This window comes from Eretmochelys imbricata, chromosome 6, assembly GCF_965152235.1.
Source record: "Eretmochelys imbricata isolate rEreImb1 chromosome 6, rEreImb1.hap1, whole genome shotgun sequence".
NCBI classification, from domain to species: Eukaryota; Metazoa; Chordata; order Testudines; family Cheloniidae; genus Eretmochelys; species Eretmochelys imbricata.
This window is the reverse complement of record NC_135577.1, coordinates 11,417,392-11,444,417: the sequence shown is the minus strand read 5'-3', so window position 1 is coordinate 11,444,417 and position 27,026 is coordinate 11,417,392. Positions and strand designations below refer to the sequence as shown.

Genomic DNA, 27,026 nt, shown 5'->3' with positions numbered 1-27,026 from the left:
TTGCTGTGATGCAAGCCCTGCTGCCATCTGTGCTTCCTGTTTGCAGGCAGAGCTGATTTGGCACGAGGGCATCTGGATCTGGGGAGGTGCCCCCCCACGGGGTACAGGGCACCACGTTCTGCAGGGATAATGAGAGGTTAGGAAAGGCAGTGATGGTGAATCATGGGGAATCATGGGGAATGCCAACAAAGGAATGCAGGGAGGCAGGCTGGAGTCAGTCAAGCTGGCCAGGAAGCCAGGATGATGAACTTGCTTCTCCCCAAACGTGCCAGGGATCTTTACCCACCACAAGGCGCACAAGGCACAGATTGGTTAGGCATGAGAAAGACACCCCCCCCTCCCCCAGAGCATGGCACTCTGCAGGTACTTTGGGGTCAGCACTGACTGCAAGGGGACAAAATGCCCTCAACTGAGTCCCCACCCTGCTCCCTTCAGCACAGCACAGCACCTCCTAGTGCCAGCCCTGCCTGTCTACTGCCAGCGCTGGAGTAGGGGATAACACTGCCTGGTTGTTTTCTTGTTCTATTACAGCTGGTTAAATCCACCTCTCAGCTGGAACGTCCCTCCCCCATTCAGCATCTTGGAGCCACTGTTTGCCTTGAAGCGAATCCCTCAGGAGGAAATAGTGGCAGGACAAGGGCCCAGCAGCTTCTGAAACCGAACACAGGCCTGGGGCTTGGGGAGAACAGGGAGAATCTCCAATGGTGGGGAGCAGCATAGGATCTCTGACACACAGCCCTGCAGTTCCCATTCCAGCCAGGCATGAGCCATGGGAACAGTTCACTGCCAGTTCATTAGCCACTGAGGGGTTTGAAAACCAGGGTGGAGCTGGCTCTGGGATGCTGGGGGAGGGATACTGGGCACAGAGGGACTGTCCCTGGGACCCACTGACTTTGAGCCTTCCCAGCAGGAACGCAGAGCTCTTTGCGAGGACCAGGGACCCTTTTCTAGGACTAGGAGCAGGGCCCACATCGGGTAGGCAGGGGTTTGCTCCTGTAGCCCAGAAACAGCTGCCTTGAGGGGGTGGCTTTGATACAGCCACAAGGCCCAGCAGAGGGGAACCGAAACTGACAGGGGGAGAGGATGTATTGGCAGAGCTGGGGGAGCTGCGGCTCAAGATCGAAAGCACAGGATCCCCTAGCATATACCCCCATCCATGTACAACCCTGTGGCCCAGGATCCCCCAACAACTCTTGCTGCCCCCCAAGGCCCAGAGTCTCCCAGCTGAGCCCCCCCATTGTGTACCACCCCCATGGAACAGGATCCCAAGTGACCCCTGTCTAGGAGGCTGCCAGAAGGGGTGGGGACACTGGCTCTGAGTCACCCCAGCCCAGCCCGTCCCATGGACTGGCTGCCACAGGCAGAGCCCCGTTTTTTCACTTTTTTATTATAAAACTCAGTTGTCTTTTTTTCTTCTCCACTCGTTAAAATCACATTCAAAACTCGGCCAAAAAATTAACCCCGAGAAGAGACGGTCCAGAAACCAATATTTACAGACACTGCGAGGGGGGAGGGGCAACCTCCCCCCCCAAGGAAATCACTCCCCAAGGGGGAAAAAAAGAGCCATTGGCAGAACGGGCAGAACTCATCACACGGGGCGGGGGAGGGGGGCGCATGCAGCACAGCCAGGTTCGCATGCGGTTGGGGGCTGGGAGACCATGGAGATATGCGGGAACAGGGGAAGGGAGACCTGTCCCCCAGTCTCCTTGCCAAATGTTCCCCCCATACCCTGCCCTCTCTCCTACCCCGCCATGGAGGGGATGGAAAGGGACCCAGGGTTAAGTCACCCCAAGAGCCCCCTGCCCCAGGGGGGGAGGTGTTATAACACTGAGTGGGGGAGGGGAGAGGAACTGGGGGGTCTGGCTGGAGCAATAATACAGGGGGCTATGGATGGGAGGGGGCAGCAGGGCCAGCACCCCTGGGCACAGGGGCTCCATAGCACAGACATATTTACATTGGCCGTCCTCGGACTCAGACACACAGCACTTGGTGTTGGCACTGGCCCTCCGGCTAGCTGAGCAACAACCGCCCCCCTCCCCCCGCAAAGCTCAGCCCCCACCCCAGCCAGCCGGACAGCACTGGCATCAGGCAACTCTTCCTTCTCCTTTGGCACAAGGCCCAGGTGCCCCTAAGGCTAGGGCCCAGCAAAGCGCCTGTCTCCTTGGGAGGGCAGAGACGTGGCACAACGGGGGCAGTTCCACCTGCACAGACCTGGGTTTGGGTTTGGCATCACTCATGGGTGAAACGAGTTGCCCGTGTCTGCCAGGGCAGGGACTGGCATCTTGCTATATAGCACAGTTTATTATAAATACCCTGGGAGGCAGGCATCCTAGCAATGCAATAGCGGGGAGGGTGGGGCTGTGGGGTCAGAACTGAGGGGCATTGGCACAGTGGGGGCAGGAGCCCAGGGCTGGGGCTGTCGGCATGGGCAGAGGCTGCCGGGGGAAGGGGTGCGGTGGGGGGAAGGTATTTGCCTCCATTAGATAATTCATTGTTCATTCCTAATGTAACTCTTCCTCTTGGAATCGGTGGTCCCCCCTCCCACCCCGGCCTGATCCTGCCAGGCAGTGAAGCTCCTCCCACACCCAGCCCCCACCCCTTTGGGTCCCTGGCCAATCGTAGAATATCAGGGTTGGAAGGGTCCTCAGGAGGTCATCTAGTCCAACCCCCTGCTCAAAGCAGGACCAATCCTGAGCCCCAAGGCTCTCAGATGGCACTGTAGGTCCTCGGCCATGGGACAGCATTGCTGGGGCTGGATTCCCTTCCAGTAAGAGCTGGTAACCCATGGAGAAGGGGCGGGAGGCAAGGTCAGTCCCCTACTCGCCAATACTCACTGCATTCTACAGGCTGGGAAGGGCATACCCTGGGCCATAACCCCCCCGCTGACAGAGCCCTCCAGTGTGCCAGGGATCTGGGCCATGCCCCACCCCCCCCCAGAGCTCTCCAGCACCAGCAACGATTTGATAATGGAGAGAGAAAGGAGGAAGTTAAGTGCCAAAGAGGAAGTTCCTCCCTGTGATCCCCGCATCCCGCATCCTGCTGGGGGCAGGGCCAGCATGGCCCCTGCCCCATGAGCTGAGATGGGAAGGAGGGGAGAAATGGATCCAGAATGTAGGAACCATCCCCAAATAGGGAGAGGGCGGAGTCTGCCCCACCCCCTCCAGATGCCCCACCCCCTCCAGTAGGGGGCAGGGCGGGAGTCACAAGGATCAGCAAATTAACAGTTACGGTTCCGCTGGGGGTGCGAGTAAAACCCAACCCAATAAATTAAAGCCGGGGGAAAAAGGGGGGCGTGGGGGTCAGAGGCCATTGGCACTGGAGCGCTGCAGCAGCGGCACCTTGCTGAGCTCCACTATGGGCGAGCGCGGCTTGTTCTTCATCTTGGGCACCCGCTGCAGCAGCTGCTGGGCCTCGTGGTAGGCGTCGCGCAGCTCCTTCTTCCACTGCACCAGCTCAGGGTCGCTCTGTGCCGGGTGACAAGGTGGGGTTAGCACGGGAGCACCATGGAGGGGTCAGAGGTGATGGCCAGGGGCACCACGGAGGGGTCAGAGGTCACAGTCAGGGGTGGGGTCAGCCACAGGAGCAACACGGAGGGGTCAGAGGTCACAAAAAGGATGCATTATTAACCAGGGGAGCCTAAGACGTGGAAGGAGCAGCCCTAGGGAGCAGACAACCGGAGGGGGGAGGGGGCGGAGCAGACACATCGAGCAGCCCTGTGCAGTAGAGGGGGGTGCTGGGGCACACTCACATCACACTGCAGGATGAGCTGCCTGTGCTCCCGAGTCTTGAGGAGGATGCATTTGCGCTCCTTGATCTGAGTGTCCTCCACGGATTGGATCTCCTCCATGGTGAGCAGGGATTGCTGCAGAGGACAGAGCGCCAGGGGGTCAGAGAGAGACCATGGCTCATCCCCCCCACCAAGAATCCCCCTCCCCAATGCCCCAGGCCCTGCCCTCAGCTCCCTACCGGGGACTCGCCCTCCCCTCGCCACTCCAGCCGGTTGGGGAACAGGTAGAAGTATCGCCGCTGCCATGGCGTCAGGAAGGGGTTGCCCATCTTAGACATGTAGCCGTGCATGATGCAGTCCTTGCCCAGGGCGTAGTCTGTGCCGGGGAGAGACAGAGAGAGAGTCAGATCGCAGCACCAGCCAGCCATCAACACACAGGGAAGTGCCTGCAGGGGACACTGTAGAGAGCAGGGGAGGCCATGGTGGAGGATGGATCTCCCAACAAGGTCACTGTGGGGAGTGGGGGCCAGCTATAGTAGGCATCTCCCAGCAGGGGGCACCGTGGGGAGGGGGCTCCCCCCACTCACCCTCCTCGTGGCCCAGCTGCTTGTTCTTGGCCTTCTTGCGGGCCTCCAGCTTGTCAGTCTCAGCATTGACAGCGTCGAAGACCGTCTCCGTCACCTCCTGCTGCCAGCGCTCTGAGATGGTGAGCGGGAAGTTGCGGTACAACTCCTGGTCGCTATCCAACAGCTGGGAACGGACAGAAAGACGGCAGGTGCGTGGGCAGCTGGGAGCTCCCCCAACCCAGGTGACTGGGTATCCCCCACACCCTCTCCTGGCATCAAGCTCTCTGGGGGAAGGGCTGGGTGGTGGGAGGCTGGTGGCAAGGTGAAGGGGCCTCCTCTCCCTCCACAGTTGGGAACTGGGGCTCCTGAGAGAGTAAAGGGCCGGGTGGGGGGCAGTGTTCCCCCTCTAATTTTTCCCACGCATGTGCAGAATGAATATTGGTGCACATAACAAAACTCATGTGGTGGGGCTGGGTCAGAGGATTGGGGTACGGGGGGACAGACAGGTGAAGGGCCAGGGCTGAGGGGTTTGGGGTGCAGGCTGCCTGGTGGCTACAGCATGGAGAGAGGACCCCCCTCAGCTCTCTCTCTCCCTGCAGCAGCATCTGGGCTGTGGAGGGAGAGGCGCCTCTCCCCCAGCCGCGGCAGGTCCGTACCGGGCTGGATTGGGGCTAGACGCCTCTACCCCAGCCTCAGCAAGTCCAGGGCAGGTCCATGCTGGGGGAGAGGCAGCCCTCCCCACCACAGCCCTGAGCCCCTACATGGGGCTTAATAGGCAGCCACACAGCTTAGAGGAAACTCAGGTGGGGCATGCTGCATATGCTTCCCTGCGACCCCTCCTAGCTCCATCCCAGCACCAGCCAGTTCCTGCTGCCAACCCCAAGCGACTCCAGCCTCAGCCCTGTCCCCTCCTCCCTGAGATCCTCCAACATGCCCCACCCACCCACTGCTTAGGCAACCTCTCCCAGCTCAGACACCCACAGGCTGAACCCCACCTCTCTTCCCCTTACTCAGAAACACCCCTCACACAGAGAGAGAGAGAGAGAGAGAGAGTGTGTGTGTCCCACTCCAGGCTGTGACCCATGCCTCCTACCCACTCCCACACACCCCCCATACCAAGACCCACCCCTGGTTCCCACTCACCCGCTCAGAGACACCCTGGGTGGGGTGATGGGGGGTGAGACCCACCCCTCCCTCCCCCCCCACTCAGAGACACCCCCACAGATCCATCCCCCTAAGCTGAGATCCACTCCCCATGCTGCTGGGACTGTGTGATGCCATAACCCCACTCAGGGCCTCCTCCCTCTGCTGCCTACAGTGTCAGAATTCCCACAGGGGCAGCTGGGTGTCCTGCAGCCCCCAAGCCACATTAGGGGCGCCCTCCAATGGCAGCAGCTGGCACTGTGCCCTGAGGGACCCCAGCCCCACTGTACACCTGTGCTACTGTTGGAGCTGAGCCCCACTAAGCCCTAATGACCAGAGTCCCTGCGCATTGCACTGGGAATGCTCAAACTCAGGGCTTGTGCTGGGAGAGGGGATGGGAGCCTGTACCAGGGAGGGGGAGGAGCCTGCATGGCCCAGCCCTGCCCTGCCCTTTCCAGCCAGGGGAGCGGCGCTAACCCCCATGAGGTCCCTCTGGTACCTTGATCCCTTTTGTGTCCTCTTCATCGAAAGACCCGATGTCGAAGGCGTCAGCCGCGTTCACCTCCCCACGTGGCGGGATCAGGGGCGGTGGGTACTGCGGGGTCAGGGGAGGCGTTAGAGAATCTGGGGGGACAGGACAGCAGCACCCGCCACATGCCCCTGTCCCTCTCCTTACCCAGCTACTCTCCCTACCCACCCCACTTACCTTCTGCAGGAAAACCATCTGCCAGTCCAGGCTCTGGAAGAAAGGATCCTCCTTCACCTCTTGTGCCCTGGGGAGGAAGACCAGGGGTGGGGTGAATCAGCAGAGCTGGCCTTAGGGTCCCTCTGGCTGCCCACATGAGGGGCAAAGGATGCAGCAACCTATGCTGGAGCCAAGGGGTCCAATTCTAGCAGGGGCAGGACTGGAGCATGGGGGTATAGGCAGAGAGAGATGGTGCTGCCACACCAGCAGGGGGAACTCCAGAGCTACCTGTTCTAATAACACAGTGACTGTATATCTGAAGGTCCTATGCAAACAGCACCACTCAGGCTGAAGGATGGATCTCTTCCAGTTGGGGGATGGTAGCCCAATGCACCCATCCTTCCTGGGCTGGCTCCTGCCACATGCTTGCTGGGTCCCAGTGCCACCCCAGGATGTGGCATAACCCCCCTGCTCCCCAGTCACAGACTCACCCATGTCCCATGCAGCCCAGCCTCCGGTTGACGTCTCTCTGGAGCAGCCCTTCCAGCAGGGAGCGCAGTTGAGGCGAGAAGGAGTCGGGCAACTCTACAGGCTGTGGGGGTGGGGATAGGATTATTTTATGGGGAGGGGCCAATCCCCAGCCCTGGGAGCTAGGCAGACCCTTCCTGGGGCTGGAGGGACACTGCGGTTCCAAACCTAGCCAGCACGGGTCAGCTGTGTACACGCACACAATCCCAGCCTGCAGGGGCAGTCTCATCCACACAGCCACACTGGAGCTCCACTCTGCTCAGGGGCTGGAGGGCAGGGCCAGACTCGGGTCCATGGAGTTGGGTGTGTATGGCTGGGCTAGACAGGGCCCTGGCTGAGGACGAGTGGGACGGGCGGCAGGTACAATGGGCTCAGAGCTGAAAAGCAGGGCTGTTCCTGGCCTGGACCGACAGATGGGTCAGGGCCCCTCTCCGCGCAGCCCTGAGGAGAGCAGAGATCCTGTTTGCGCCTGATTCCCCCCACCGGAGATCCCCCACTCACCATGGTCAGGGTCATGCGGTCGATCTCATGCTTGTCCTTGGTCTTGTGCTGCCGGAAGGGGCTGTGCCTGTGATGGGAGGGGAGAGGGTGGTTAGATGCTGCCCATGCCATACCCCTGCCCCACGGGTGCCTCTGTCCCACATGCGCCCCCTCCCTCCCCCAAGCTTGCTTGCTCACTCACCCCCTCAGCAACTTGAAGAGCATGCAGCCCAGAGAGAACCAGTCGGCACTGCTGTCATAAGCCACACCCTTCTGCAGCACCTCCGGCGCCATGTACCCATGCGTGCCACTGTGGGGCATGTGGGGGGAGAGAGAGATAGACAGACAGAGAAGGGGGTCAGAGTACAACAGAGCCATGGCCAGCCCAGGAGCTGCAGTGCCCCACTCTCCCTGCAGGGGGCGTCAAAGAGCCATCACAGAACCACTACACACCCAGCCTCTCCCAGCAGGGGGCGCTGTAGAGGGCGGGACAGGAATACTGGCTGTGAAGGGCGTTCCCAGCTACTCCAGCCCCAGCCTCTCCCAGAAGGGAGCGCTACAGTGAGCAGAGTGGGGGCACTGGCTTTGGGAGGCACTCCTGGCTACTCTAGCCCCAGCCTCTCCCAGATGGGGGCACTCGTAGGGAGCAGGGTGGGGGCACTGACTATGAAGGGAGCTCCTGGACACTCACACACTGGCATGAGGCTTCTTCTTTGAGAAATCACAAGCCAGTCCCAGGTCCGAGATCCTGACGTGACCGAACTCGTCCAGCAGGATATTTGCTGGCTGCAGAGAGAGAAGAGCAGCCCCATGAGCCAGGGTGATGGGATGGGGAGACCCAGGGTGGGGATGGAGGGGAAGTGCAGCATCTGAAATGCTCTGTGAATGGGAGGGAAGCCAGCAGGTGGGAGCTGGGCAAAGCCAGTCCCTCACTCCTGCCCTTCTCCCCTTAACTTTACTACCCATGGAGGTGGGGTCCTGGAATGGGGGCTCTGCTCTCATCCCAAGATCTCCAAGCACCACCCCCCAAGGGGGCTGAGCAGGTAGGAACCCCAGGAGGGAGCAGACAGGGTTACCCTGAGGCCCTGGCATGGTGGAACCCTGTGGTGGAAGGGGTGAGTTTACCTTAAGGTCCAGATGTGGGAGGAGGAGGAGGAGGAGGGTGTGATGTTGGCAAACCAGGTGCCAGCTATTGCCAAGGCTTTGGGCCTCAGCCGAGCATAGACATATTCATTGCTGGAAACCTGTCCAGCTCACCTGTGTGTCAGTATGGGTCAGACGTGTCAGACTTACAACAATGTATTTAGATTTCATGAAACGCTTGTACATTACTACATGTATTAACCCTACTTATAATGTCGGTATCCCACGTTGTTAGGTGAAACTTAAGTGTTTGCTATAGAGCTCTAACATGTTTGCTCTGAACTATGTCACTCACCAGACAAGAACAAAACTTTGCCTAGTGCAAAATGCTAAATCTCTATGAAAGGCATTACCTCTTGCCCATCGGGAAGGGCTATCAAAACTAAATGGCCCACTGTGGGACATCACAATACAAAGACTGCTACTTGCCCCTGCACAGGCTATGTGCAAAAGGCTTGTCCCATCAGCTTGAATTCTGGAAGAAGAAAATAAACATAGAAGACATGAAAATTTTTGATCTCTTTGCTGTTTGGCCTCTCACAGGACTGGAGCCAGGAAACAGAAGCAGAGATCCCCAGGGTCAACCTGGGTTAGCCCTAAAAGACATTCAGAGCTGACAGATTACCCGCATGGCCCCACAGTATGCCAACATTTTTATGGCTGATTTAGAACAACGCTTCCTCAGCTCTCGTCCCCTAAAGCCCCTACTCTACTTGCGCTATATTGATGACATCTTCATCATCTGGACCCATGGAAAAGAAGCCCTTGAAGAATTCCACCATGATTTCAACAATTTCCATCCCACCACCAACCTCAGCCTGGTCCAGTCCACACAAGAGATCCACTTCCTGGACACTACAGTGCTAATAAACAATGGTCACATAAACACCACCCTATACCGGAAACCTACTGACCGCTATTCCTACCTGCATGCCTCCAGCTTTCACCCTGACTACACCACACGATCCATCGTCTACAGCCAAGCTCTGCGATACAACCGCATTTGCTCCAACCCCTCAGACAGAGACAAACACCTACAAGATCTCTGTCAAGCTTTCTTACAACTACAATACCCACCTGCGGAAGTAAAGAAACAGATTGATAGAGCCAGAAGAGTTCCCAGAAGTTACCTACTACAGGACAGGCCTAACAAAGAAAATAACAGAACTCCACTAGCCGTCACCTTCAGCCCCCAACTAAAACCCCTCCAACGCATTATTAAGGATCTACAACCTATCCTAAAGGATGACCCAACACTCTCACAAATCTTGGGAGACAGGCCAGTCCTGGCCTACAGACAGCCCCGCAACCTGAAGCAAATACTCACCAACAACCACATACCACACAACAGAACCACTAACCCAGGAACTTATCCTTGCAACAAAGCCCGTTGCCAATTGTGCCCACATATCTATTCAGGGGACACCATCACAGGGCCTAATAACATCAGCCACACTATCAGAGGCTCGTTCACCTGCACATCCACCAATGTGATTTATGCCACCATGTGCCAGCAATGCCCCTCTGCCATGTACATTGGTCAAACTGGACAGTCTCTACGTAAAAGAATAAATGGACACAAATCAGATGTCAAGAATTATAACATTCATAAACCAGTCGGAGAACACTTCAATCTCTCTGGTCACGCAATCACAGACATGAAGGTCGCTATCTTAAAACAAAGAAACTTCAAATCCAGACTCCAGCGAGAAACTGCTGAATTGGAATTCATTTGCAAATTGGATACTATTAATTTAGGCTTAAATAGAGACTGGGAGTGGCTAAGTCATTATGCAAGGTAGCCTATTTCCTCTTGTTTTTTCCTACCCCCCCCCCCCCCCAGATGTTCTGGTTTAACTTGGTTTTAAACTTGGAGAGTGGTCAGTTTGGATGAGCTATTACCAGCAGGAGAGTGAGTCTGTGTGTGTATGGGGGTGGATTTTTGGAGGGGGGTGAGGGAGTGAGAGAACCTGGATTTGTGCAGGAAATGGCCTAACTTCATTATCATACACATTGTGTAAAGAGTTGTCACTTTGGATGGGCTATCACCAGCAGGAGAGTGAATTTGTGTGGGGGGGTGGAGGGTGAGAAAACCTGGATTTGTGCTGGAAATGGCCTAACCTGATGCTCACTTTAGATAAGCTATTACCAGCAGGACAGTGGGGTGGGAGGAGGTATTGTTTCATATTCTCTGTGTATATATAAAGTCTGCTGCAGTTTCCACGGTATGCATCCGATGAAGTGAGCTGTAGCTCACGAAAGCTCATGCTCAAATAAATTGGTTAGTCTCTAAGGTGCCACAAGGACTCCTTTTCTTTTTGCGAATACAGACTAACACGGCTGTTACTCTGAAACCTACTACATCTCTGTCAGCTTTTGGAACCATAGACTGCAACTCATTGGTGTATACATGTTTGCCTGCTTTAATCTGTAAGTAAATTGCTCATTTCTTTTTCCTAGTTAATATATCCTTAGTTTGTTTACTATAGGACTGGCTACAGGCGTTGTCTTTGGTGTGAGATCTGAGGTACAGATTGACTTCGGGGGAAGTGTCTGATCTCTCGGGACTAGAAGCAACCTGAATATTTTGTGAGCTTTGGTGTATAGCAACGAATCATCACTAAGTCCAGCTGGCCTGGCGGCAATATAGACTGGCATGCCCAAGGTGACTGGCTGTGACTCCATGGTAAGACTGGTATAGTGCTTTAGGAGTTCACAGTTGTTTATGGGGTTGGTGAAACATAATTATAGAACACCCCCGCCCCCATGGGTCTCTGCCCTGAGGTCGTGAACAACGCCAGCCAGCGTGTCACTGAGGTCCCGGTGTGGGAGGATGGACACCCGTGGTGGGAGGAGGAGGGGTTACCTTGAGATCCCAGTGTGGGAAGAGGGGACACCCATGGTGGGATAGGGCAGGGCTCCAGGAGGGGATGGGATTACCTTGAGGTCCTGGTGTGGGAGGGTGGGAGACACCCCTCCGTGGTGGGAGGGGGTGGGGCTACCTTGAGGTCCCGGTACACCACGAAGCGGTTGTGCATGTGCTCCAGGCCCAGGATGATCTCGGCAGCGTAGAAGCGCATCTCGGCCTCGGAAAAGACCCCGTGCTGAGAGAGGTGGTAATGCAAGTCGCCCCCTGCACGAGAGACAGCCGACTTCCTGGTCAACACAAGGCCCTGCCCCACAGGAAATACAGTGTGGGCCATGCACAAGGTGGCAGTGTGGCCTACTGGCTAGAACACCAGGCTGGGCGCTAGAACTCCTGGGTTCAATCCCCAGGCCTACCACTGGTTCCTCGGGCAAATCACATCCCCACTCCGTGCCCCGGTTCCCCTCCCACTCTTTGCCTGTGTGGTCAGCAAGCTCTTCAGGGCAGGCACTATCTCACTAAGCATGTGCAGCACCGGATAGTGGCGCCTAGCTTGAGATAGGGTGTATTATTAATTGTAAGGGGTGGGCAGTGTGGGGGCTGGGGTATCCCCCAAGGATAGCAGGGGGTTCTCACCATTCATCAGGTCCAGGATGAAGCTGAGTTTGTCAGGGGTATGGAAGGCGTAGGACATACACACGATGAAGGGGCAGTCCTGGGGCGAGAGGTCGAGATGGGTCACCCACCGATCAAGGGAACCCCACAAACTGTGCCACCGCAGGCTCTCCTTCTCCCGCACACGCTGCCCTCTACATTCCCCCTTGCACTGCCCTCCCACAGATTCCCCCTCCCTCCACACTGCCCCACGTGCTGCCCCCACCCCACTGCATGCTCCCCTGCATGCTGCCCCCCACCAACCTCCACATTACCCCACGTGCTGCCCCCACCCCTCTTCAATCCTCTCTATGTGTGCTCCCACCCCTTACATGTTGCCCCCTCAAGCTCCCTGTCCCCATGTGCTCCCCACCCTTTGCCTGCATCCCCCATTCTCTGAACACACTCACTCCTGCCCTCCCCTGTGCTAGCCGCCTCCACTGCTGTCCTCAGACACAGGCCCCCCCCCCTTTACCTTAGATCAAGCTTGCCCTGTTCTGACACCCCCCCCCCCACCCCTTGTATGCCCTGTGGCAAGGCTGGCCCAGCCAGGCAGGCCCCATGGCTGCAGTGCATGGTGTGTGGAGAGCTGTCCTCACCCCGGTGCTGACGAGAGACAGCATGATGCGCTCATTTAGGGCCAGCGTCTCCCCCTGCTTCATCTTAATGCGCTTCTTGTCCAGACATTTCATGGCATACCTGCCCCGAGAGAGAAAATAATCCCTGCTGATATCCCTCCACTCCCACAGCAAATTCCCTCACCCCCGTATCCTCTGTAATGACAAGTATCCGTTCATCTCTCCTACTTCCACAGTACCCTCCTCCTCATTGAAGGGATCCCTCTGCCGGCCAGGGCAACACCAGCACTACTGGTATCCTCCCTTGCACCACAACAACTCTCCCTCGCTCTCACAGGTGTCTCTCAGCTCCAGCACCCCCCATCCCAGCAGATATATCCCACTCCAAAACCCAACAGATATTCGTCCACCTCCCAACTATAATATCCACCCCCAACCTCCAGCAGATACCCCTCCACCTCTCGACTATAATACCCCCCCGGCCCCCAGCAGATATCCCTCCACCTCCCGGCTATAATACACACACACTCCCTCACCCCCGGATTCCCAGCAGATATCCCTCCACCTTCCAGCTATAATACCCCAGAATCCCAGCAGATACCCCTCCATCTCCTGGCTATAATATCCCTCACAGTTCTTCTCCCCGGGAGCCCCACCCCCGGTGTTGGCTAATTACATTTTGCCCGTGTCCGCTTTCCGGCAACCGTACACCTCTCCGAAGCCGCCGCGGCCGATGATCCGATGCACGCTGAAGTCGTTCATGGTCAGCTGGGCCCATGGCAACGGGAGAGCAGGTGAGGGTGGGGAGAAATCCACACATTAATTGTATTGTACTGCTGCAAACTCATGGCACATCGCACAGTGCAGTGTGGGCTCTCAGGGCACACCACGCCTAGGCAGGGAGCAAGAGGCTGGGCTTGGCGTTAAGGCCTCAGATTTAGAACTCCTGGATTCAGTTCCCAGCTCTGCCACTGACTCCCTGGGTGATGTGGAGGAAGTCACTCCCCCTGCCCCCCGGCCCTGTTTGTGCCTCGGTTTCCACAGATACAAAGCAGAGAGAATAATCCGTCCTACGTCTGGACTGTATGTTCGGGGGAGGGCAGGCCCAACTTTTCTCTGCATGTGCATGTATGCACAGTACACAGCACAATGACAACCATTCATCGGAACAGCAGCACCTGTTCCCTGGCCATTCCCACCGCCACAAGCACGTTCATTGTAGAACTGAGGGGAAAACTCCTCTCTGTGCCATGCTCCCTCTAAGCCCTGGAGGGGCGGGGGGGGGGGGAGGGGCTTGGATCTCAACCTGCATCTGAATGTTGGGGCTCGCGCAATACGAGCCAGGGAGCCCCAGCTCGCAGTGAGTCAGGGCTGAGGAGACCCCTTGCCCACAGCTACTGCCCCCCACAGTCTCCCCCACAATGAGCATAGCCCCAGGAGGTGGGATGATTCGGTCGCAGTGGGGTTAGGTTGGGACCCAGGGGCTCCATAGGGAGCTGCGAGGTGGGGTAGGGGCAGTAGGGGTTCGCTGTGCCGTGCAAGGGGCACATGGAAATGGGATACAGTTCCGTGCAAGTCTACCCCCCAAATACAAACCGTCAACCCTTCCAGGCCAAGCCCCCCAAGATGGACTACAGCCCCATCCCTTGCCCAGGCCAGGCTCCCTGCAGATAGAACCTGCAACTCTATAAATGCATGGTGTGCCCACACTTTGAATAATGCATGCAGTTCTGGTTGCCCCAATCCAAAAATTGTATGTTAGAACTAGAAAAAGTTCAGAGAAGGGCAACAAAAATGATGAGGGGTCTGAAACAGCTTCCGTATGAGAAGAGATTAAAATGACTGGGACTGTTCAGTTTAGAAAAGAGACAACTAAGGGGGGATATGCTGGTGGCCTATTAAATAATGACTGGTGTGGAGAAAGCGAATAAGGAAGCATAATTTACCCCTTTACATAACACAAGAACCAGTGGTCACCCAGTGAAATTACTAGGCAGCAGGTTTAAAACAAAGATAAGGAAGTGCTTTACACAACACACAGTCAGCACATGGAACTCTTTGCCAGGGGATGTTGTGACAGCCAACAGTAGAGGTTCATCAGTGGTTATTAGCCAAGACGGTCAGAGACACAACCTCTGCTCTGGGTGTCCCTAAACCTCTGTTTACCAGAAGATGGGACTGGATGACAGAGGATAGCTCACTGGATAATTGCCCTGTTCTGTTCATTTCCTCTGAAGCACCTGGCACCAGCCACTGTCTGCAGACATGATACTGGGCTAGATGGACCATTGGTCTGACCCAGTGTGGCCGTTTTTATCATAGAGTATCAGGGTTGGAAGGGACCTCAGGAAGTCATCTAGTCCAACCCCCTGCTCAAAGCAGGACCAATCCCCAACTAAATCATCCCAGCCAGGACTTTGTCAAGCCTGACCTTAAAAACCTCTAAAGAAGGAGATTCCACCACCTCCCTAGTAACCCATTTCAGTGCTTCACCACCCTCCTAGTGGAAAAGCTTTTCCTAATATCCAACTTAAACCTTCCCCACTGCAACTTGAGACCGTTACTCCTTGTTCTGTCATCTGCCACCACTGAGAACAGCCAAGCTCCATCCTCTTTGGAACCCCCTTTCAGGTAGTTGAAAGCAGCTACCAAATCCCCCCTCATTCTTCTCTTCCGCAGACTAAACAATCCCAGTTCCCTCAGCCTATCCTCATAAGTCATGTGTTCCAGTCCCCTAATCATTTTTGTTGCCCTCTGCTGGACTCTTTCCAATTTTTCCACATCCTTCTTGTAGTGTGGGGCCCAAAACTGGACACAGTACTCCAGATGAGGCCTCATCAATGCCTAATAGAGGGGAATGATCACGTCCCTCGATCTGATGGCAATGCTCCTACCTATACAGCCCAAATGCTAATAGCCTTCTTGGCAACAAGGGCACACTGATGACTCATATCCAGCTTCTCGTCCACTGTAACACCTAGGTCCTTTTCTGCAGAACTGCTGCCTAGCCACTTGGTCCCTAGTCTGTAGCAGTGCTTATGTTCTTATGCCCTGGGAGACACTCACATGGATGTTCAGCTCCACGTTCTTCCACTGGCAGAAGCGGGTGAATTTGTCGCTACAACAAAGCAGAAAGAGGTGAAAAAACTAGAGGCCCCCACAGAGAGGACCCCCCCGCCCCACGGGCCTGCAGAGACTACATCACCCCAGTCATGCAGAGATCCCTGCCCCTATAGCCCTGCAGCAAGACCACCCAGAGAGACCCCCATAGCCCTGCAGAGAGACACCCCATACCGCATCCCAGAGAGACCCCTGCAAAGAGAGGTTGCCCATCCCCGCAACCAGAGAGACCCCCTCAGCCCTGTGCAGAGACCTCCCCATCCCCCACCTGCCAAGGTCCTTGCAGGAAGAGAACCTCCAGCCCTCGACAGACATCCCCCCAGGTCCAGGCCCCCAGCCAGTCCCCACAGAAGATGGCTCCTCTCACCTCTCGATGAATTTCTGGAAGATGGCTCCATGCAGGTTCTGGCAGATCTCCTCAATGTACGGCTGGGGGAGACATGGGGATCAGGGTGGGAAAGAGAGGGGGTCAGCAGGGAACCCCACCCACCCCCAGTGAGATGGGCCATGCCAGGAAATTCCTTCCCCCCATCCTCCCCCAGTGGCAAGTGGGATGGGAAACCCTTCTCTTGGGGACTGTCAACCCCACCCACCCTGCATTGAGGGAGGGACAGAGCTTCTTAGTATCTCTCCCTTCCCCAGCCACCAGGGCAGCCCCACCCCCCTTACCCTCCCCGATAGCAACCCCCTCCCACACAGCATCAGGAAGGGGCAGGAGACCAGGCTAGAGGGGCTCATTGCTCTGATCTGGTGCAGCTGGGGAGGAAATATTGAGCTAGGTGGACTCATGGGACTGATTTGGTGCAGCACTAGCCTAGAGGGGCCCGTGGGGTTGGACCGACACCACAGGGGGGATCCGGGCCTAGAGGGGCCCGTGGGGCTGACCCCGTGGGGTTAGTAGGGAGAAGGTGAGGGGTGGAGACACACCTGGAATAGGTCTGGTGGCACCTGCTTCTTGCTGAGCCGGCTCTGCACGTGCTCTGTGGCGCTCTTGGAGAAGGGCTGTGGGGAAAGCAGTGGAGCAATGAAAGCCTGTGTGGTCCTCACACCCCTTCTCAGGTGGTCAGGGTGGATCTGGGTCTAGGTTATCCCCACCCCCATCCCACGGTAGCCTACAGGGCAGGGCTGGGGCACCAGGGGAGACTCTGGACTATGTGAACAAGGAGAAATCCAACTCTCAGGCCAGGATGGGAGGGCCGGGGGAGCAGTGCAGGGTTCTTATCTGGGACAGGGTCTGTGACTGCTTCAGGGTCACCCATGAGGCAGAGCTCCTGGAGGTCTTGGGGGTCCCTTCTGAGGCAAGGGGTGTGATGGTTTCAGGGTCCCATCTGAGTGGGGTTTCTGGAGATTTCTGGGGTCCCCCTGGGCAGGGTCTGTGCTGGTTTCTGGAGTCCCCCCAGGAAATGTCTGTGGTAGTTTTTCAGGTCCCCCCCAGTGCAAGGTCTGTGGTGGTTTCTGGGTCCCCTCTGGGGTGGCACACTCACATGGGAGCAGGACAGCAGCTCCTTCATGATGTACTGGTCGAAAATCTGGCGGCTCTTGGTGGCTCGATCCTCCTCCGAGTCCAGTTTCTCATATTTCTTAATCTGGGGACAGGGGGCACAGTGTCACCCTGGGGCAGGCTGCAAAGCCATGGCTGTGATCTCCCAACACCCCAGAGGGCAGGGGAGCCTTCCAGCAGCCACCCTAACAACCCACAGGGTGGGAATTTACCCTTCCCCCTTCCTGCTGGGTGGGGATAGGGAAACTCCGGTGTGTCTACGATGGCATGGGGGTCAGCCCCCCAGGGCCTCACCTCTTCATAGAACTCCACCAGCGGCTTCGCCTCCTCCACCTGATTCAGGCAGAAATCCCGGAACAGCAGGTACCCTGGGAAACAGGGAGAGAGTCAGGGCCCCAGAGCCCTGAACCTAGCCCCTAACCTCCTGGGGCTGGATAGCAGCCAGTGCCCTCTAGAGGGCAAAGGCCTCATGTCCCATTCCCTGCACCCAAGTCATGCAATCCCTCCTGACTCCCTCAAACCCAGCTCCTGTCTATACTAGTGGTAGCAACAGTGGGCTATTTCTGCCCAGCACCCCTACTGTAGTCACCACCAGAGAGGGTGACAGTAGCAGCAGGCCTCTCCCCAGAGCCAGGCTGGGCCACAAGGCTCTCCGGATGGCTCCATCCTACCCCCGGGGGCCCTGCGGTTAAATGGCTCCAGGTGCTGCCAGCTCCCACCCTGCTGGATAGGCTGCAGTTGACAGGGTTAGTTGGGCAAAAGGCCAGGTGGTGTGGAGCAGGCAGGGGAGCGCGGGGGAGGAGGCAGGGGAGCATGGGGCGTATTGGCACGGAAACCACAAACACAAGCGTGGGCGGGGGAGGAAGTGACAGGGGCTTCCTGCTGGAGGCCGTTAGCTACCAATGACAGAAAGGGGAAGTGTCCCACCACGCCAGCCAGAGGGCCCAGACAGAGAACACGGGGGCCCCCAGCCCCTTAGAAGCCCCTACCTCCAAGCCCCCTGGTAATCCCCATCTCTGACCTTCCCCCAGGGATCCCCACCCACCAGAGACCCCAGCCCCTGACTCCAATCCCCATCCCAAACCCAGCCCACCAGGGACTCCTCCCCTCTCCCAGTCCTGACACCACTGCCCAAGAGACCCCAATCCACCAGGTACCCTCCACTCCCAGGAAGCCCCAAGTGACTGGGAAGACTCTGGATTCCTAACGCCCACCCAACCCCCAACCCAAACTCCAAACCCACTGGGGAACCCCAGCCTCCTCCCATCCCGCACCAAAACATGACACTCCCCCCACCCCCACTCCTGCCACACACCTCTACCCACCCAGCAAACCCACCCCCACCCCTCCGATCCCAAACCCACCCTTCTCCCAACTCACCACCTGATTGGAGTCACCACCTGACCCTTCCCTCCAACCCCCACCCTGGGATTCTCCCCCAACTGGAAAATCTCACCAAGCGCCTCCCCATTCCAGTCCATGCCCCCTGCCCCAGCCAGAGACCCGGGAAAGGGATCTGGGCCTGGGTGGTGGGGAGGAGGCGCGGGGATGGGAGCTGCCCAAGCCACACAAAGAGGAAGGTGAATTTCCTCTTGTGCTTCAACACCCTCCACCCGTGTTCACAGCCGGTCTCTTGCCTCCCACAGGGCTGGAGCTGTTCAGTGAGGAGCACAGCCAGCCCTGGAGACAGGTGTGAGCACAGAGCCCCCCCAGCTTTATTGGTGCCCCTCAATCCCAACCCGCAGCCCCCTGTTAGCCCAGCGCTGGGCTCCCTCCCACAGCTCTGCTGTTGTCCCTCAATCCCAACCCTCCCAGACACACAGTCATACCAAGGGCGAGGGGGGAGGGGGATGTGCATAGGTACATCTGCATGTGCGTCTGTGCATCCCCTGCTGCACTTCACCCCCACTCCCTCCACTTACCGATCTTCTGAGAAAAGATCTTGTCAAAGGTCACTTCGCCCCGGTCCTCCAGGTATTTCTGCATGACGCTGCGGATGCTGGTGAGACACACAGCACACAAGGGGTTAATTGAGATACCCACCCCTCATTCCTGTTCTCTCCCCCCGTAGAAACCACCTGGGCCCATTTGGATTCTGCATCTATACGCCTGGGGGTATCTGAACAGGCATCTCCCCACCGGAGCCTCAGGCATTCCCATATTGTGGATTTTAATATATGCTTTTTCCCCTGAACCAAACCTTCCTTGACTTTCCAATATTTATTAGTTTGTTAAATTCCAGCTCCCTTTAAGACCCTTCCCTCCCTTCAGTAGCTGCCTCCAGCTGCAGCTTCACCAAGTTTTTTGGGTGGGAATTTCCTTGTTTGTTTGTTTAAACAACAGCCATGGGGGAGCATTAGTCACTCACTAGCACATCCATTAGGTAGCCATCCAAAGGCCCCAGTTGAGATCAGCACCCCATTGTACCGGGCACAGTGCACGCTTGTAAGAAATAGCCTCTACCCTTAGAATCTCCCAATCCAGCTACACAGGACAAAGGCCAGGAACAGAAACTGAATCACAGAGACAGGAAGGGACTGGCCCAAGGTCACCCAGCCCCACTCACTAGCCCCTGCTGCCTCTTGACGCTGACACACGAACTGGCCACATCATAAGAACATAAGAATGGCCATACTGGGTCAGACCAAAGGTCCATCCAGCCCAGTATCCTGTCTACCGACAGTGACCAATGCCAGGTGCCCCAGAGGGAGTGAACCTAACAGGTAATGATCAAGTGATCGCTCTCCTGCCATCCATCTCCACTCTCTGACAAACAGAGGCTAGGGACACCATTCCTTACCCATCCTGGCTAATAGCCACTAATGGACTTAACCTCCATGAATTTATCCAGTTCTCTTTTAAACCCTGTTATAGTCCTAGCCTTCACAACCTCCACAGTGAAGAACTTCCTTTTATTTGTTTTAAACCTGCTGCCCATTAATTTCATTTGGTGGCCCCTAGTTCTTATATTCTGGGAACAAGTAAATAACTTTTCCTTCTTCACTTTCTCCACATCACTCATGATTTTATAGACCTCTATCATATCCCCCCTTAGTCTCCTCTTTTCCAAGCTGAAAAGTCCTGCCTCTTTAATCTCTCCTCATATGGGACCCAATCCAAACCCCTAATCATTTTAGTTGCCCTTTCTTGAACCTTTTCTAATGCCAGTGTATCTTTTTTGAGATGGGGGGAACACATCTGTACACAGTATTCAAGATGTGGGCATACCATGTATTTATATAAGGGCAATAAGATATTCTCCATCTTATTCTCTATCCCTTTTTTAATGATTCTTAACATCCCGTTTGCTTTTTTGACTGCTGCTGCACACTGCATGGACGTCTTCAGAGAACTATCCACGATGACTCCAAGATCTCTTTCCTGATTAGTTGTAGCTAAATTAGCCCCCATCATATTGTATGTATAGTTGGGGTTATTTTTTCCAATGTGCATTACTTTACATTTATCCACATTAAATTTCATTTACCATTTTGTTGCCCAATCACTTAGTTTTGTGAGATCTTTTTGACATTCTTTACAGTCTGCTTTGGTCTTAACTATCTTGAGCAGTTTAGAATCATCTGCAAACTTTGCCACCTCACTGCTTACCCCTGTCTCCAGATCATTTATGAATAAGTTGAATAGGATTGGTCCTAGGACTGAGCCTTGGGGAACACCACTAGTTACCCCTCCCCATTCTGAAATTTTACCATTTATTCCTACCCTTTGTTCCCTGTCTTTTAACCAGTTCTCAATCCATGAAACTATCTTCCCTCTTATCCCATGACAACTTAATTTATGTAAGAGCCTTTGGTAAGGGACCTTGTCAAAGCCTTTCTGGAAATCTAAGTACACTATGTCCACTAGATCCTCCTTGTCCACATGTTTGTTGACCCCCCTCAAAGAACTCTAATACATTAGTAAGACATGATCTCCCTTTACAGAAGCCATGTTGACTTTTGCACAACAATTTATGTTCGTGAAACAATCATGGTTTGTTTTTGAGCAGTGCCAGAACTGGGTCCAGGTCTCCAGCGTAACTCCATTGTTTTCCATCTGTCTCAGGCTCATCTGGCCCCTACGCTGCTCCAGGTGAGAACCTTGTGATCTTTAATGGATTTAGCCTCCCAATGTCCCTGGGAGGGAGGGAAGTGCTCGTAGCCTCATGTTCCAGATGGGGACACTGAAGCACAGAGTGGCTGAGTGATGTGCCAAAGGTCACACAGGGAGGAGGAAGGAATTGAAAGCAGGTCTCCTGCCCCCCAGCTTAACACCTGAGCCACTCCCTCTTTCAGTGGCATGGCCACTGAGTCCAGACGGGCTCCTTGAGTTCAACACGAGGCCCAGCCCAGCCAAGGGCAGGTCTGCAGGCTGTGTAATGTCCTTCAGTCCAGCCGGTCCCTGCAGGGCTTGGGCCAGAGACCTCTGTCATGGGGCAGTCAGAGTGGCTGGAGTCCTGTGGGGCTCAGCAGCTCTGCCCTGAAGTCTTAAAGCCCCACCCAAGTCCTTTAGCCCCACCGGGATCCAGCTGGTGCTTCTACGATGCTTGACCAGGCTGCCAAAATCTCAACCTAGGGAACATCCCACCTGCCCAGTGTATCCATGGGCAGCTCCCCAAGGGGCATGAATGCCATTGCAAGACAGCAGCTGGCACCCAGCAGACCTGAGCAGGAAGACACCAGGCCTTGTGGCACAAGGAACATCTCAGACCAGCAGGAAAGTCAAGTCAGGTGGATAATGGGGAGATGGAGAGAGGCTGCTGCCTCCATTCCCACCCACAGGGAGGGGTGGGGGTTTGCAACATCCTCCTCTGGGATCTGTACAAATAGGGCCTGACAGTTTTCAGGGCAAAGAGAAGAACTTGAGCTGTTCAGGACTCCTGGGTTCTCTGGGAAGGGTGTGGAGGTCTCATCATTAGAGCAGGGGGGGCTCGGAGCCAGGACTCCTGGGTTCTCTCCCAGCTCTGGGGGGGGACTGGGGTCTAGAGGTTACAGTAGGGTGGGCTGGGATTCTATTCCTGGCTCTATGGCAGACACTCCATGTGACCATCGTCTCTCGGTGCCTGAATCCCCCATTGGTACAACGGGGATGACAACCCTGGCATGGTCTGCCAGGTCTATGCAGACTGAGCTCTTCGGAGCAGGGGCTCTCTCAACACATGTCCGTGCAGCTTTTGGCACAGCAGGGCCCTGGCTGCAGTTGGGGCTCCCTAGTGGCTACTGGAAAGGGGATAAAAGTGAAAGCTCTGGTCCAGAACTGCCCACTGGGAGGCTCCTTGCACCTCCCCATGAAGCAGCCAGATGTGAGCATTATCGGAGACGGGATACCAGGCTAGATGGGCCCCTGGTCTGGACATGCCTGTATGGCTACAGGCCTTTCTGCTGGCCAGTGAAGCCCTGCCCAGGAAGGTGCCATCCTCTCCTGGCCCTGCCAAGGGCAGCAGTGCTCTGATTCTTTAACAGACCATGGGCCAAAGAACTAGGGCCAGGTGCTTGCCCGGGCCAGGTCTTTCGTGCTGGGGCAGCCAAGGGCTCCTTTGGCCTGGGAGAGGGAGGTCTCTGCTGGGACTGAGGCAGCTCTGCCCCACCTGCTCCTGTGGGGTTTTTGAGGGTGTGGCCAGAGCTGGTGTCAAGGCCCTACGGGGTACTGGAGAAGCCCTGAGGCTGCTCTCGATGTCCCCAAAGAGAATGGAAACCTGGCCCCAGGACTGATTAGCCCTAATCAACTCCACTTCTGCCCTCTGGCCTCGCCCTCTTACTGGGCATCCAGAGGGACTCGACCTCTCATCTTTCCAGCCTCCCAGGTCTCAGGATCTTGGGCGAATTCACCAAAACTTGGAACCAAAAACTCTCCTTAGTCCCACAGGCCAATGGGAAAAAGGGAGGGACCTCCCTCAAGGCTGGGCCAGGGGGCAGAGGCTCCCTTGATGATGGAGGAGGGCCTCAGCCTTGGCACGATGGCGTGGTGGGTCCCTGGGAGCCACATTTCAGTTCTGGCCCCAGTCCGAACCTTAAAGACTGGCTCTGTCAAGATATTTCAATACCTCCCTGCAGCAGGAGCTCTGGGCTTGATCTGTCATTCACAGTCATTGCCAATCTCCTGGCAGATCTTCCCTCAATCCCGACCCAGAGACCTGGGCTAGCCCAGCCCTGGGCTCCCCCCACAGCTCTGCCGCTGCCCCTCCATCCCACCCTGCAGCCCCTCTGCTATCCCAGCTCTGGGCTCCTCTCTGAGCTCTGTCCATGTCCCTCAACCCCAGCCTATGACCCCCTGCTACCTCCGCCCAGACGCACCTGGCAGTGCCTTGCTGCATGCCCATGGCTGCTGTGGGCAATGCCGGCATGGCGCAGGGTTCTGTTTCCCTGATTGGCTCTGGCTCCAGGATTTTATTCTCTAGCCTCCCCAAATCAATCTGTAGAGGCAGGCGAAAAAGAGGAACTCCTCTGGTTGGGCCCTACGGCGGGGGAGGAGTGCCTAGGGGCCAGGAGGCTTGACCCTTCCCGTCCCCACCTCTGTGGCCAGTGTAAACCCGAACCCAACAGGGGTGGGGGAGCAGGTTAGGGGTGTGTGTGTGTGTGTGTGTGTGACACAGAAGCCCCTGCACCCCCTTCTCCACACCACAGTCAGATCGGACATAAGGCAGCATGTCCCTCTCAACCAAGTTCCTGACCCCATGGGGTCACAGCTGGCTCGGCATGCCCCTTCCTTCAGACCCCAACCCCAGGCCCTGCCCCTCATGCCCCTATTAGTCCCTGGCCCCCTGTGCCATCCCCTCAGGATCCCGGCCCAAGGCAGCAGCTGGCAGTGCCTTTCCCACAGGCCTGGCTGGTGGGATGTGGGGGAATGAGGGCTGGGCTGGCCCAGGTGTGAGCCACCAGAGGCTCCCAGGGAAAACACAGACGAGGTTATTGTGGGGATCAAAGGGAGAGGGACCCTAGCCCCTAATCCAGCCTCCCATCCACTTTACAAACCCAAGGTCACCTCCACACAGGAGATATGCCTCCCCCACTACATCTCCCCCAGAGATCCATTCCCCTCCCCACCCCACCCCTTAAAGCTCCCCCATGCACAAAGATGGTCCATCCCCCACAGCAAGGGCACTACGCAGCGCTGGGATGGCCATCTCACGGGCCACGTAGGAGTAGGGCAGTGCAGGGAGCAGCTCCCTGCGGCCCGAGACTCAGCAGCAGTCTCTGCCCATAGCCCTCCCCAGAGGGGGCAACTGGGTAAGGCCCAGCTGTAACCGCTCTCCAGGACAGGGGGGGGCCCTAGGCTACCATCCCAGACATCTTATCACAGCTACGGAAAATGCCTCTGCTCCCCATGCCCCCCAGCACACAGGCCTAGTCCCTCCCCACCCCCACTGCACCCCAGGACACAGGCCTGGCCCCTCCCTGCCCCCGCTGCACCCCAGCACACAGGACCAGTCACCACAAGGCCTACCCTGCTCTCACACAGTGACGGGGAGCAGTGTAGTTGGGGTGGGGGAATCTTCAGTTAAGCAGGAGTCTGGGGTCAGACAGGCTTGGCTCCGGGGAGCAGGGCAGGGGGCACCATCCAGCCATTGCCCTCCATGGGCCCAGCACAGAGAAAACTGGAGTCCAGGAAGCCCCCGGTGCTTCTAGGGACTCCTAGCTAAAAAGGGTCTCCCTACCATCCCGGTGGGCACCTGCCCCTGTGGAGAAGCTGGAAACAGGGGACTGGAGCTTGGCTGGCCCTAGGGCCTGCTCCCCTCAGGCCATGGGAGCAGAGGGGGCTCAGCAGGCAGGGGATGGATGCTCTCACACATGCGCTCACAAGGGTGGAAACCCACAGCCCCATGCCAGTGGCCTGGGCCTGTGTGACTGCCAGGTAGTACCAGGCCTCGTGCTGCCCTGGCTTTCCCTCCACTCACAGGTGTCACTTCAAGCCAAGTCACACCCCGCCCAGCCTGGGGCTTGTCTGCCATTGCGCTGTGGGCCTGAGATGAGCTCGGGGGCTGGAGCCAACAGCCTCTACTCTGGGTGGCCGGGGGGGAAGGGGGGAATATCTCAGTGAGGAGCCCTGACTCTGAGCTCCCCTCTCCCTCACCCTGCAGCCCTGTTCCCCCGTAAGGCCGGGCTCTTTTCTGGAAGGGATGGGGTTCAAGAGCAGGGACTGGTGGGGATGGGGGCCTCCATGGGTCCAGCTTTGTGCTGTGCTATCAACAGCCCATGAGAGCAGGAAAGCAGCCCCAGCGAGGCAGATTCTGCCCCCATCCATCCATCCACCCTCCTCCTTACTCATCCATTCCCCTCTACCCAACCCTGCTCCCTCCCTTCCCAGCTATATACACTAAGCCCTAGCCCAGTTCTGACATGACCCCCTCCGACACCCAAGTGTCCCTGTCTGTCCACCATAGGCACTGCAGAGCCCATAGGGGCACGGATGCAATAGGAGAGGGGGTCAGCCCTTCGCTCTGCAGCTTTTCCCTCCCACCCCAGGGCCAGCTGCATTTCAATGACTTTCTCTGCCCCATTCCCCCTGAAGCCAGGTTGATGCCCAGCATTAGCAAAGGCCAAAAAGGTGCCACGCATGCTACTGTACGCGTCTGCTGTGCCACAAGCTGCCCTGGCCCCAGGCACGGGTTAAGTGCCACGAGCTCATGAAAAGCATGGATACTGAGCATGGGGTTGGAAGTACGGTGCTGGGCACAGATGATCCTTAGCACAGATTGCATCTCAAACCCTGTTGCGTGTGTCTCCCAACCATTAGACAGGCGCCAGTGCAGCCCTACCGCACGGTTGTGTCTGATGCATGCCTGCATGTCGCCAGCTGTGTAGATCAGCCTATGGCAGGTACAGTGCATCTGATTTGCCAGGATCGTGTCAGGCACAAAGGGGCTGTTTTTCAGAGCCTCCCAAGCACAGGGAGATCCCAACCCTGGTACTGGGAACTGACAGATACAAAGGAGGAGGGGGTGGTGTGGGGAAGGGTCTCTGGGTTTTAAAGGGGGTGGGGAGGTCAACTCAGCCCCTCCTCTCCCATCTCCCTGGTACTGGAGAGCAAGACACAGGAGTCAGGAAGAAAACAGAATAATGGGAAACTATCCAGGCTACAGGGGGGAAACAATCAGGAAGAAACAACCTGAACAAGGCAGAGTGTGCCAGCCTCCCCCAGTAACACACAGCTGCCCCCAACACACACTCACAGAACCATGCCACTTTGCTACCCTCCCCATGCCCAACCTGGGGCGCCCACTCTGCTTAGGTCAAGACACCTTGCAGGGAGCTGGGGGAGAGGTCCATCTCCAACCAAAGGGCCAGCAAGGCACAGCCGGCTGCCCCACACCTGCCCCCAGCTCACCTGGGCTCAGGTAACAGGATCTTCTTGCTGGCCCGGGCTGCAGGGGTGGATTTGCTTTTCTCCATAGCCATCAAGTAGCTCACATCCGCTAGCACCGCTTCCAGGTCGGCCATCTTGCCAGTCAATCTTGTCTCTTCTTCTTTCCTTTTTTTTTTTTTCCTCTTTTTTTTAAATACCTTAAGAGATTATTAATTTTTGCGTCTCCGGCCTCAGCTGCCGACCGAGCCCCCTCTCTGCCCCTCTAGATGCCGGAGGGGTGGGGTGGGAAAGAAGAGGGGGGGTGTTGTTCCCCCACCCCTTTCACCAACAGATCCACATGATGCCTTGCAGCGACAGCCCCTTCCACTTCTTCCTTATTTCTGATCAGCTTCGCCTCCTCTGCGAGCGGCTCCCCTTCCTCTCTGAGGCGCCGCGCGTGTTTGCAGGAGAGGCGGGCCTGCCTCGCCGTGGATGCGGCTACGGGTTTGCTGATCTCCCACCCCCTTGACAACTGCTTCTGTTTCCTGAGTTGTGTCTGTGTGTGAGTCTGGGCAAACGGCGGGCAGGGCTAGCCGAGGGGGTACCAGGAGAGGGGAAGAAAGAAACCTGTGCCAAAGCCACCGCAAAAAATACAATCCCATAAAATGTCAGATCACTAGGTCATGAAAATAGCGAGAGAGGCAGGATCGAGTGGTTCCGCAATGCCTCCTCCAGCCTAGCCTGGCCGCCACA

At 56.7% G+C, this 27,026-nt stretch overlaps 1 protein-coding gene across 1 annotated transcript; it reads right to left on the bottom strand.

Annotated features, from left to right (window-relative positions):
* Window positions 1-1,367: 1,367 nt before the first annotated feature.
* Window positions 1,368-27,026, bottom strand: GRK2 (G protein-coupled receptor kinase 2). Its single transcript, XM_077820817.1, has 21 exons — window positions 26,316-27,026; window positions 18,914-18,990; window positions 17,286-17,359; window positions 16,975-17,076; window positions 16,418-16,492; window positions 15,858-15,919; window positions 15,437-15,488; window positions 13,047-13,138; window positions 12,392-12,491; window positions 11,775-11,853; window positions 11,275-11,405; window positions 7,821-7,915; window positions 7,332-7,439; window positions 7,151-7,217; window positions 6,613-6,713; window positions 6,143-6,209; window positions 5,936-6,031; window positions 4,315-4,477; window positions 3,967-4,103; window positions 3,749-3,862; window positions 1,368-3,464 (listed from the first exon to the last, which is right to left on the bottom strand). The coding sequence occupies exons 1-21, from the start codon at window positions 26,426-26,428 to the stop codon at window positions 3,300-3,302; spliced, it is 2,070 nt and encodes a 689-aa protein (XP_077676943.1). The 5' UTR covers window positions 26,429-27,026; the 3' UTR covers window positions 1,368-3,299.